Source organism: Pyrgilauda ruficollis, unplaced genomic scaffold (assembly GCF_017590135.1).
Source record: "Pyrgilauda ruficollis isolate IOZ18807 unplaced genomic scaffold, ASM1759013v1 scaffold21, whole genome shotgun sequence".
Taxonomy (NCBI): domain Eukaryota; kingdom Metazoa; phylum Chordata; class Aves; order Passeriformes; family Passeridae; genus Pyrgilauda; species Pyrgilauda ruficollis.
Genome location: NW_024520318.1, coordinates 11,238,275 through 11,251,659, shown reverse-complemented (window position 1 = coordinate 11,251,659; position 13,385 = coordinate 11,238,275). Strand labels below are relative to the sequence as shown.

Below are 13,385 nucleotides of genomic sequence, written 5' to 3'. Positions count from 1 at the left end.
CATAAAACCACAAAGTCCTGTCACAGAAGGAGGATCTCCTCCATGCAGCAAGTGTGTCTGTTCACATGCAGTCAGCTCACTTGTCTTCCAGCAGCAGTGACTGTGACAAATTTTTAATCTTGCATGATTACAATTGAATTTGTTTTTGACCACTTAATTGGTGTTTGATTGGTAGGGTGACGAGGAGACAGGTGATAAAGCTGCACACCTCTGTCATGTGAAGTTCAAGCTGGTTTTGCTATTTTTCATGTTTTCCTTTTACTCTTCAGCAGGAAAGTATAAAATGTTGTAGAGGCAATAGGAAAGAGCCAGCCAGAGCATGGCTGGCTCATGATACACAGGGGCTGGGAAAGGTCCCTGTTGGAAACAAAGATTCTAATCTGCCAGAGTGTATGGCACATGTTTTAGGAGGGGGAGAACATGCAGGATTTTGAAACAGAAGTGGTCTGAGGTGCCCATAAATGCTTCAGTGGTTAGTTTTGGAAATGTCTTGTGTCTGTCCCTTTCCGAATTTTTCTCCCCAAGTCCCACAGAGCTGCACTCACATGCAGCCCTGATTCAGCACTCAGTTGCTCTGAGTTTACACCACTGTAATACCAGTGATTTACGTAGCTTTCCATTGGCATAAAGCTGGCACTGCATGATAGTGACTCAACCATACAAAAAAGCAAGGTGGTTGGCTTCACAAGCAGAATAAGAAACAATGAGCACATTCTTTGCAACAGTGTTAGCAAATACTCTTCTGAACAAGTGGCATATTCTAAATACATCGACTAAATACTTCCATTTGGTAGGTAACTTTCAGAGAATTGATGTTCCATAATCTGTTTCTACTGCACCAAGTATGCATTTCATTTTACCTGCTCATCCGATCTCAATTATATTTGCCTGTCTGTGTATTATATGTGAATATTTTACAGCCATGCTTGGAAGGAATCACTGAAAGCAGTCTTACCTGCCAAGCACTTCTACGTTTACTCAGGGCTTAATGGGAGACAAGCAAATTTGGTCTTGTGCTACTCAGTATATCTTATAATAATTATTATTTTTATTTTGCAGAACCCCAGCTGAAAGGAATTGTGACAAGGTTATTCAGCCAGCAGGAATACTTCCTGCAGATGCACCCAGATGGTACAATTGATGGGACCAAGGACGAAAACAGTGACTACAGTAAGAAAAATTAGCCTGTTTTGCAACCCAATTACAATCAAATGCATCACCTAGTGGGTCTCACTTGTTCAACTTCATTTTTGAAAAGATCAAATTAGGAGGAAGACAGCTGTTTTCTGCATATTTTTTTCTATCTATCTGTCCCCTTTAAATCTTGCCAGTATAATTTCATATGTTTCCTCTCCGATCTTCTTCCCTCCTGCCCCGATTCTGTAACTGCCATCTGGGTGGGGTGGAGAATAAAACCCATGATTTGAATTGCTGCCAGAAGAGAAAGGAGATTATATTTATACACATGCCACGTGGGTAAAGGATACGGGGAATTCTCTCTCCAAGGAGAAGAGGAGAAAATTGTTTTCACTATTTTAGCCTCAAAAATTCAGCAAGCATCAGGAATTTCTAGGCTGGAGAAAAGCAGCTGTTCACTGAAGTCTCGTGCTTTGAGGCTGGTGTAGGGGCTGAGGGTATCAAATGACCTTGTCAAAGAAGGTCATCTTCCAAAACCCTGTTCAAAAGGATTGGGTTTGTGCTGGACAGCAAAGGGCAGCAGAGCCGCACAGTTTAAAAACCATGGCCATGTGCAGGAGCCATACAGGTTTAAATGCATGCAAAACAGTAGTCAGTCTTCCTTTTGAAGAGAAAGTTGTTTTGTCAATGCTAAAACTCTTCAAAAGGTTAAAAAAAGGTGTAGAATATTTTCGGCAGCATCTCTGCATTTCATAGGCATCAGAGTGCTGGCCCTGAGTGGGCAGTTAAACTCAGATCCTTGCTGCCACAAATTGCATAAACAGGCTAGGATTCAAGTCTTGCTTTGTCTTCTCTATGTTGGTTTGGAGCTCCCTGTACCACTGCTAAACGGGTATTTAACCTGGCCAGATTGGCCAGTCGTTATTAGAGGTGAACAAATGTTAATCTGTCTGGTAGGGTTGATGGAAGCAAACTTCATGTACTTTGTGAAAGGAGGAGCCTGGTTGATTTGCAGACAAATTTTGGTCTAATTCAAAGAAGCTCCTGGTTGAATCGAAGGTGGCATTCCTCCAGGAAGGCAGAGGGGCTGCAGGTGAGGGGTGTCTGTAGGGGTGCAGCATTGGCATTGTCCTGTGAAGGTGCACTTGGACAGGGGTGCAGCATCCCCAGGAAGCTGCAGGGTGCTGTAGCAGGAGCATGCTGTGTTCTGGGGCTGCCCTGCTGCAGGTAGCTCAGGGCTGAGGGTCCATAGAGGAGAGAGGAGCTGTGGGAAGATGGTGACTGAAATTGCAGGTGGCTGGCAAAGCCCTTGTGGAATGACTCAGGAGGCTGCATCCACCAGAGATGTGGCCTGTATCAAATGCAAATGTCAGGTTTTAGTCCTTTTTCATACACTCATATTGAAGAAATTAAATACTGCAAATTGCAATAAGACAATTTTTGATTTATGTGTGGAGCAGGAGAATCTGTGGACTTAGACACACACACTTCTACACTCAGACTCAGGAGGTCTCCTTCAAAAGTCTGGCCTTGAGATACTCTCAGACAGACACCAACACATGGGGTGAGTTCAGTGGGCTGTATTAGCTGCCTTTTCTTAATGGAAGAAGACCTGGGGTGTTCTTAAACTGCAGAAAATCCCATTGGAGGCCTATTTGTCAAAAATATGGGAAGATACGCTAGAGATGACAGGGATTCATTGCCCTCATCTATCATGGAGGACTGAACAACAAAGTAATGGGCTTAAATGGGAGCAGGGATGAATTTAGGTAAACAGCAGAGAGATGTAAGAGCAGTTCTGCAATATTTCAGAGTGACAGGGGAGATGAGGGAAGCTGCTGCATTCTCAGTGGTTGCAGGGGAACCTCCTGAGTTCCCGTGGCTGAGGCTGGGCCCCAGTTGCCCAAAGAGCTGTGATTTATATATCGCCCCAAGATATGTCAGAGAGGAGTTTGGCCAGGTGCTGACTACTTGAGAGCTGCTTCCACCCAGTGTTCTTAACTGGAAATAGATGGGCTGAAGTACACTTCTAGAGTGTAAATTTATCTGGTGAGATGGCAGCCCTGCCTCGGCAGCTTGGTGGGACAGGAGGCATCTCACTGAAGTGTGCCAAGCCACTGGCTCAAAGTCAGGGACTATGCTGGAAAGTTTAGGCAAGTTTTTGAGAGAAGATTGAAGCCAAAGAATTCCCCATCTACTGATCTCAGGGGATCTCAAAAGAGGGAAAGAATCCAACCTGGTAATATTTTGCTCCTGAAAATGAAATTAGGACTGTGCTTTATTCAGTTTTATATAGCTTTTTACCACATGGTCTCATCAATAAATCTTCAGTGTGAATGAACATTTTAGAATATATAAAACTTCCAGTTACAGCTTTGAAATGAAATCACATTTTGCACTTTGGAAGTGCCAAAATAAAGCTGACTGCCTTTTTTCTTTTTTCTTCCTCCAAAAAAATCTCAAATTTTGACCAGAAGAATGTCAAAAGTTACTTGTCTAAGTGAACAGCTTACAGACTTACTTCACTTCAGTTTTCTGTTTTGAAGTGCTTCTGCAGAAGATTCCTGACCAGCCAGTCAGAAGTGTGTGCAAGAGCACAATTCATCAAAGACTGGATAAATAATATTTTCCCATCCCTGAAGAGCGGTTGGTTAACTTGCATCCACGGGGGAAGGGCTCTCTAGAGGGCCACAAGAGGATCCTTCCCACCCTAGATGACCATCTATTCTCCACACAGAAGTCATCTTAGCACAGTTAAACAGCTGGTGAACACCGTGTTCCATACATTGCTTTGTGTTCTTTATCCCCACACTGATTATTCAAATTAGCATTGTGAAAGGATGCATTATTTTCATGGAATACATTAGGTTGGCTTACTCTGACAAAATAAATGTTTAAAATGAGACACACCATGTCCCTCAGATACATCTGATGGAATTAAAAGTTCTAATAAAAACCCAGTTATTTATACAAGAGGAACTGCTAATATTTAAACAATTTTAAAATTAATTATCTGTTGCCCATTTTTTGTATGTTATTGAAGCTGATGGCATTTATTTTCCACCTCCTCTCACTTAAAGAAAAAAAAAACCCAGAAGCCAAATTCTAATGGCATTTGAACGGGCATCCATCCAGCTTCCCAGGAGCCAGCACTTGGGACATCTGTTCCTTCTGCCATGCTGTTAGAGACGTGCCATCTCAATGTAAGCAGGGGTGCACATTCTCTGGCTACTGCCATTGGCACATGTGAAGAATTTTCTTCCCACTGGAGTGCATTTTCATGGTGTATGACCCCTGTTTGTGTTCCTCCTGTGACGTATGAACCCCAGATTGGGGCAGTATCTTTTCCTCCCAGCTTCAGTGATCTCAAATGGCCTTTTAGGGCTCACTGCTGCTGTCAGTGCTTGCATTGTTACTGCTCTCCCCTGGGCTGAGCAGGGTAATGCCCCTTCATAACTGCAAGTGGACTTCCCTGTCTGCCCACATAATCCTGCTGAACATCTGAAAAGTTTTGGCAAATGGACAGTACAGAAAGGATAGGTGAATTGGACTGACCAGGTGGAAACAGCCCAGCATATCTAGGCTATTTTTTGGGGATTTCCTGCCAGAAACACCAAAATATTAAAGAGGCTTGCATTCCAGCATCCCACTGGAGTTATCTTCAGCTGTACAGAACCTTGTCGAGTTCTTTCAAACATTTCTAGCAATGAGCTATTCCATAACCTCTCATAACCTCTGGGGTTCCAGTGCTGCACTATTTTCTTTGTAAAGAATTTTCTTCATATCCAGTCCTCATTTCTATTTAAGGCTTTTGTCTAGTGCCTCTTGTCTTTTCATTGTGTTCCTCTGAGAAGAATCTTTGCCTGCCTTGAGTTAAGCAAATGCAGTTCCCTCTGTTTCTTCTTTCATTATGTGTTGCACCAGAGCCTCTTGATCATCTCAAGCCTTCCTCACTCCCCTCAGGACCTCAATCCTCACCACCTCGTGCACTGAGGCTGCTCTGGCCTATTGCATCCTCCATCAGTTCTTTGCTGTTCATGTGCAGCACAAATGTCTTGCTCAAGAGCAAATCACCTATTATAATTTACTTTAGCTCCTCTGACTTGCTGCTGTTTAAAGCTGAGCGCATCTTGTATATGGCAGGTCTTACCTCACTCTTCCCTTTCTGTAGATAACTTAGACCCATAGGGAGTCATGCATTCAGAATTTAGCTGATAAATTACCATAACATAACAGTGACAATATACTCATGCATTTAGGACTGGAGTGTGCTAGAAGTAGTAGGGTCAGGTGTAAATACCACTGGTTGAAGATGGTAAGATGTAATGAAAGAAAAGGGGCACAAATATTCAACATCTTCAAGTTTTTTCCCTTTTGCCCATGAAGTAAAAGAGCATGTTCCTTCCATGAAGTTGCAGATTGCATAGAATACGTGCCATTTGCAGTAAAGAAGCAGTTTTAAAAGCATTTTTAAATCTTTCTCTTTCTCACATCAGCACACTCAGTGTCCAGTTCTATTCTACCCCAGCTAGTCCTATTTCCCATTTTCAAATCTGCTGTTTCAAATTAATTAGATCAGTTTTTTTGAGATGAAAAATGAGACCTCTTGCTTTTGAGGTTGATTGAGGGTTTTCCCTCCATTTTTACATTCTTACTTTTAAGCTTATAAGCTTTTAAATCTGTTCAAAATATGAAATATTTGGAAGCGTCATAGTAAAAGGCATCAACTTCTACAAAGGCATTTCTAGATTGGAGTGCAGACATTGCTCTGGGAATTTACAGACTCTTGATTGACCCAAACCACTGGTTTTTTTAATAGAAGAAGATATTTGCTTCCTAAAACTTCTTTTGGCTGCCAGTTACCTCTGTCAGCTTTGTGTCCTTATGCTTGCCTGCCCACATGCTCTCCTGCATTAGAGGAGGACATGCTCAGCCATGATTGTGGGTGCAGCAGGGTCCCAGGGAGTTTGGGAAATGGCAGTGGTCCTCCTGCTGTAGCACAGCACAATAGGATTGTTCCTTTGGTCCCTTTGCATGTAGAGGTGGAAAGAGATTTGGAGACACGTGGGTGCTTCCAAGTGGAACTTCTCAACCACTAATTCTGGGTGTTATCACCTTGCTGCCTAATGAATGCTTTGAATGGTCTGTCACAAGTTTCCTATGCAAGACAAATTGGCTGTAGGAAATGAATGATGATGCCCATTTTGTTTCATTATTAGCAGTAATATGCTCCATTTTTCAGTAGGAGGAAGAAATAGGGAAGGGGAATTGCTTATAGACTTGTTAATTGCAGAAGGTTTTAGACCTTCATGGTCAGGAGAAAGGAATAGGCAACACTTCTAATGCTGAGTAGTTACTCTGGGATGTGTTCGTCTTGTCTAGGGACAGTACCAGGGTAGCACTGTCCTTGACTCCAGTTATTCACAGACCAATACCCAGCCTGGACTGCATTTTCCATATACATCTATTAACATTCTCCCCCAAAAACACACATACAGGCACTGGATTTGGTAAGACTTCAGCACATGCTTTGATGTTTTATGGAATATGGTGTACAAAAGCACAAGAAGAGGCTGAGATGAGGGGTTTTTTCACTAGACTTGAGATGTCTCCATTTTAGGCAGCTCTTTGAGGGGAGTTATTCAGTCTTCCTTGGGAATTAAGTGAAGAAAAAATTATATTCATATGCACTCTAATTTATTGATCCTCTTTTGGAGGCAACCCTGAAACCAGCACAGCCAAGACACCTGGTAGATGTCCTGAGCAAAGTGCCATTGCATATTCTTGTTTCAGGGCTGTTGTGTAGGAAGAGACCTTGAGTGAAGTATTTCCACTGTGTTTGTGCTTATATTTCTGCCTGACCCTGTGCCCATCTTTCCCTATCTTCAGCTTCCTGGGATGAGTTCTAATTAGCTCTTTGTAAGCTGAAGCACAAGGGATCCTAAACATCTAAATACTCTTGTCCTATAAAGCTCAGTAGAAACAAAGCCATGCTAATGCTTCAGTGCTCAGTCTATCAGTGCTGATAATAGTCTCCTCTTTGAGCCCATGCTGTTAGAAATGTAGCAAAAGCCTGACAGTACATTAATGTATATACTCATGGGAAGAGTCTTTCAATGAGATACAGGGTCTGTCGGGTGGGAATCAAGCAATAAAGTAATTAACTGAGAGGAAGTGGTTGCAATGCTTTAATCAATAGGACTGCAGTAAAACTGAATAATTGAAGATCTTGTCCTCCTCTGTCCTCTCCAGTTCTGGTCCTGAATGGGGAGCAGTGCTGATGTCCCAGAGTGAAGCACTGTCTCTTCTTGAGTTTCTTCATTCCCTTGACAGCTCAGGATCACATGGGCAAACACACAGTCAAGTTAATTTGCATTCTTCTGGCCATGGTCGCTGTCTGTGTACTCTTTTAGCATATGGCAAATGCAGGAAAGTGTGACTAGGCTTAAATTTGTTTCAGGGGGAGCTAAACTGAGTTGTGTTTTTGTGTTTGCCACAGGCAAAGTCTGTCTATGTGCATTTGATACTTGCCCTGGCTCAGCTGGCCCTCAAAAAGCCATACGATGCTCTTGCTTGGGAGCACAGATGAGCCCTTGGCATTGCAAAGGCAGTGATCAGACAGACTGATGGGTGTGTTAAGGCATTTGGGAGGCAGCCAAATTCAGTACTCTTAAAAATTTCCTTTCACCATCGGCTCCATGGCTGCAGTCCTTCCCTGTAGCTGGAAGCAGGATGCTTGATCCTAGTGCAGCCACTTTTGTGAAGAGGCAGGAGTGGGGTGGGCTGGCCCTGGGGCAAAATCAGCAGTGGCCATGTAGGGTGATATGTCCATAACATTTGCTTTCCTTTTCCTTCCACAGCCCTTTTCAATCTAATTCCTGTGGGTCTTCGTGTGGTGGCAATCCAAGGGGTGAAGGCAGGTCTGTACGTTGCCATGAACGCTGAGGGATATCTCTACAGCTCAGTGAGTACTTTGCACTGTTGGGCTCCTGGAGTTTTGTAGGTGGGAGGAAGCAGACTGCGCCGGGACTTCCAGCTTTTCCTGAAAACAGTCGCATATCAGCAAACCTTTACAAGCTGGAGCAGGGGGAACTGCTGCAAGACCATGCAGTATTCACTTAATAGAATCTCCATGGAGATTCATGGCAATATTTCCTGACCTGTGAAGATACACTTTTGGTTCCTTTAAGTATGTACTTAATGTAGGTCACGTTGTTGAGGTGTTTTTATAGAGTTGGCTGGTCATATTCTGATTTCTCATTTGTGAAATGGCATGGACTCACTGGGATTGCTTCTGAATTGCACCCAGATAACTGATCATAGGTGGTACCCCAATCGGTCATACTCTGCTTTTGACTGCAGTGTAAATCCACAGCAATGCCATGACTCTCTTAAAAGGGTTCTGGACTATTCTGTTGGCAGAAATTCCCTGTATTTGTGTGGTCTTTTTAATGCACATAAAAGATAAGTGCAGCAGTTTTTGCCGACTAATTCCCTTATAACTTTCTTAGATGACATGAAAGGGCATGAGGTTATTCATAAGATTCTCATTTAAAGTAAGTAATTGATTTTCACAGTGAATAATTGATTCGGTGATTTATTAAATATGGCAACCCTTTGCCAGAATTTTTACGCTTCAAATAACTTTGTTCTAGTTCTACATAGTAAAAAGGGATAGTTAATAATACACTTCTCATTTCTGTAGTTATGATAGCTTTACAGTGCATAGCCAGATTCTAATCTCATCTGCCTTTGTGTAAATTTACAGTGCAGTGATTCTGCTCTTGTCTGGGCACTTTCTTTTGCTTCAGAAGTCTTGTGAGCATGACAGTGGTACCACTGAAAGGACAGCAGTTTGGGTTGCTCTATGCAATTTTTCATTGCTTTTATCTTCCATCTTTGTTCCTGGTCAGTTTTATACTGGTCACATGATTGAGATTTCCCCTTTTCCCCTGGGATGTGACAAGGCTCTGTCTCCCCGGCAGCTCAGGGTAGGAAGCAAGTGGAGGTGTTAGTATGCCTGGCGAGATAGGTCTCAAAACTGGCTGCTTGTCAAGAAGAGACAGAGAGATCAGTCTGGATCTCTGTAGATGCCAGACGTTTCCTGTTCTTTCATAGCCCAGTAAACATAATTGACTGCTTCTAAATAAATTAAATTGGTTTACTAACAATGAAAACTTCCTTTCTTTGTAAAGCTATCAGAGTCCTGAAGGTAATACCAAGCATGGTGTGGTACTGCATTATTGTGTGTATGTCCCTCTGGGCACATTGTCAGGGGCTCAGGACTGATGCTTTGCCCTGTTTGTGCAGTGCAGAACACAGTTCTGGCCCAGTGCTGAGGCTCCTTGTACCATCAGTATGCTGTAAGTGAGGATTGCAGGAAATCAGAGTGTGTCTCAGAGCCACAGCCAGCCAACAGGTTTGTCTTGGACCAATGAGTGGTCATCATTTTCTGAACAAGTAGTGCAGGGGAGGGAAAGGTGTGGGTCTTGGGAAAAAGAAGAGTTGAAAAAATGATGTTTGACAGCTGAGAGACTAGAGGAGATGCAGAGAAAAATTTTCTCTCTCTTGTAGTAGTGAGACATGATATAAAGGGTGGGAGGGACACACCAAGAGGTGGTAGACAGCAGGAAGACCATGCTGTCCAGGAAACACATCTGTTAGTCATTTCAAGTATCCTAAAAGGCACCAGATCACACATGTATTCAAATGAGGGAGATTTAATGGGCTTGCTTATTTCCAACAAGTGTGCCTGTCTTGAGTAGGAAGGTTAATCAGGGAAGGCTGATGGGGAAGGATGCACTGTGATGGCCGGTGGTTAATGAAGTGAACCTCATTACATGCCACAGCTTGATGGCATTGAGCTCTGTCTGAGCTAATAAGAGTGAAACTGTTCATTTTATCAATGTGATCCAAGGTTTCTGCTTGCAGTAAGTATGTGATTCTCTGCTCCAGGGTGATGGACCTTTTTGGATACTTTCCTTGTGATGACTGGTGGCTCTGTCTTTGTCTTACAGCAGTAAATGAATGAATTCACTGTGCTTGGGAGCAAACCCCAAGGCAAGAAAATAAAAAATTTGTGGATAAAGTGTGTTAGGAGCAGGGAGTGTGGGTCAAGCTCATCATAAAGGACAAGGGATGAGATCAGGATGCCATGAAATAACTATGTCTGAGAAGAGCTCAGAACCTGTTTAGGCAGTCTCTTTTGGATGCTGCAGGTTTCCTTGTGGGGTCCCCAGGCCATGCTGCCTGGACCTCATTGCTGACCACACCAAGGGACACATTGTCCCTGGTCTTTGCTTAGCAGACTCTAAACTACAGATTTGTTCTGTGTACCTGGTTTTGTTTTTTTTTTTTCACTAGCCTTTTTTGGGGGATTTCTGAAAAAAAAGGGTCAACATTCCCCACAGATATCGTTCACTCACATAAGCCAATTGATAAATGAATTGCTTGGCTGCCTTCCATGCTTCGTGGAAGCTCTGTAAGGACTTCTTAGAACACCCTCAAGTCCAGGACTGGTTTCAAATAAAGTTGTCCAGGGTACTGTTTTTTTATCCTGTTTGTTTGTTTGTTTTTGGTTTGCGTTGGGGTTTTTTCCCTCCTCTTGAACCCAGATTGATGCTGTAACTGAACATGTCATCACTGTGGGTTTGTTTTGGTTTTGTTTTGAGGGGCTTTTAGTGAAGTTTAATCTCTGTGTGACAGCTGAGGTCTTGGCTGACATCCTCTGTACTGGATCAAGCCAGAGGCTGTTATCAGCCTGGTCTTAGGGAGGCTTGTGCCAGCTCCTTCTGAGTTTAGGCCAATGGGCTTTTGAATGAATGGGCTTAGAATAACCAGCCCCTGGAAAAAGTCTTCCTTCTGTTGATTAGCACAAAAGTAGGGCTGAGCAGAGTCCTCTAAAGCCAAACGTGGTGAGACAGCATTTCCTAGAAACTTGCAAGACCTTTTGATGGCTTGGCCACATCACTACCTTCAGCAATGAGTTTTCTCATCCCTGCCTCATCTGTTCAGGCAGGGATAGTGTCAGGCTGGGTTGAAGCCAACCACATATTCCTAGCCAGCTTTAGAGGCCTAAATTTATTAGATGCTAAACCTTTGTTTGGGAAGCAGCTGTTTGGGACTTGTGCATTGCTTACTCACACTAGATACCTGATTTAGTTTCCCCCAGACTAGGTTATTGCTATCTCTGAGGTCGACATGGGAATTAGGTGATAAGCAGACAAGAAAATCATGCTTTGGTTGGAGGCATCCTGCTTTGCAGAAAGTAGGATGCAAGCCACTGTCTGCATAGCAAGCTTGTGGAGTCATTGGTGTGTTCTGTTTGGATTACCTGTAATATACAGCAGCTGTAAATTCCCTGAGGGTGCACAAAGGTTTCAATCAGCACCTGTTCTGGGGAGGGGCTTGGCTCTCCTGAAGATCCACTGTTAGCATTTGATGCCAAAGTAAAAATGCACAGAATGAATGCAGGGCAGTGGGTATAACTTACAGTGCCTCAGCACTTGGGAAGAATCTGGCCACAGGCTGGTTGTTGCACAGTGTTCAGAAACATGGAATAAAGAGGTCTGTCCTGCTCCAGTGAGCCTAATCCTAACGGGATTCAAGACTCAGAACATGCTCTCCTGTCTGTCTGGAGTTAATAGTTCCAGCACCAAATTAATTTCCACTCCTGTGTAACTTTGTGGAGTTTCTCCCCTCAGTTCCCCGCTTTCCCTCTGTTATTCCTTCAACACCTCACAGGGCCATGGGAAAGGGAGTGCTTGTGAAGTATTTTGCCTGGAAGGCAAAGCTGGTTTTCCTGGAGCAGATCATTGTCATGGGGCTGTAGAGTCTCCACAGGTCCACCCAATCACTCCAAGTACACTGAAAGTGCATCTCTCAATATGATGATATCTATAATTCAGTGGCATTGCAGCTGGAATTGGTTTTGCCCCAAGTGCAAAACACTTCTCTTCTAAAATGTATTGCTCTCAGATATTCCTTGTTGTTTAACTTGGAGTTCTAATTATTTTTGAAATGGCAAACTGTGATGCATAATTTATTGGGAAGATGTAGAAAACCCTAGCAGAGATAGAGAATACAGAGGGAAAATAAATGGGTCACTTACAGGAGCTCACTATGGTTTTTCAATATAAACCTATGAGTTTGAAATGCTGAAATTAGAGCCTGAATCACTTCAAAGATTCCTGCTAATAAGGGAATGATTATGCACAATAAAAAAAAAAAAAATTCTAAGCAGCATTGAGAAAACCCCAGTCATGCTAAAAGCTCAGTGTGTCTTTGCATTTTCTTTTCCTCTCCTTTTTTCTGCTTTATCATTTTACATAATAAACATGTCTTGAATAATAATGAACAAGCATCTGGGGAAGTATGTATATTAACTGTATTTTTAATCTGCTTGCCATGCTATAACTATTTTGCTACAACTCCTCTAGGGTTGCTGCACTGCTGTTTATATCACTCCAAGGTCAAGGGCTGGAATCAATAATACTGCATTCTCTCCCCTAATAGGCTTGGGGTGTTAAACCTGCCCCTGCCAATTCAATTTCTAATTCTTGTTTGATCTCCAGTGGTGCCAGTTGATTTGGTCAGAAGTACCAATAGGCCAGGCAGGTATCCTGGACATTTTGCAAACCTTGTAAGAAAGCACACTTGTTGAGGGATTCCCTAGTTTACAGGCCTCATTAGGAAGCCAGGTCAGTGGAGGGGGAGAGAAATATCTCAAAGGCAAAGCACAGCAATGTAATGTGCCTTTAATTTCTCTCCAGAGTATCTACTCTTCTTCACTGGCTGTTTAAAGGGGCTCACTGAATGAAGGCATTAACTGGGAGATAAAAAGCTCCTCCTGTCCCCTGACTTTTTCATAAATATAGGAACAAAAATGAATATTCAAGGAAGCAGCAGTCCTGAGAAGAGCCAGCCCCTGGGAACAGATTCCTGCCTTGCATCGAATGTTCCTAAAATACAGATCCGGGCAGGCACCCTGGCCATGCCCTCCTTGTAGCATGGAAACTTGTAAACACACATTAATAAAGTGGGCCCTTTCCCCCTGGTGAGATGCTGCCATCCATGTTGTTCACTTGTCAGGTGGAGGAGAGCAGCATGGTGCATTTCTGTGGCTCTTTGGTGGCAGGTTTCTCATCTGGCATCCTGCTGAGGTGCCTGTATTCCCTGAACTTCCCAGCACAGCACCGTGGTACAGCTCCCAAAGGGAGGATGGGGCTGTGCACCTTGAATTCACATCT

General features: G+C 43.2%; 1 protein-coding gene across 2 annotated transcripts in view; it reads left to right on the top strand.

Annotated features, from left to right (window-relative positions):
• The window catches only part of FGF12 (fibroblast growth factor 12), a 137,867-nt gene that overhangs the window by 60,445 nt on the left and 64,037 nt on the right, over positions 1-13,385 (top strand). For both annotated transcript variants that reach the window (XM_041467816.1, XM_041467815.1), the window contains exons 2-3: positions 1,060-1,170; positions 7,998-8,101. In XM_041467816.1, the coding sequence (XP_041323750.1) occupies positions 1,060-1,170; positions 7,998-8,101 (215 nt within the window). The remainder of the gene's footprint in view (positions 1-1,059; positions 1,171-7,997; positions 8,102-13,385) is intronic.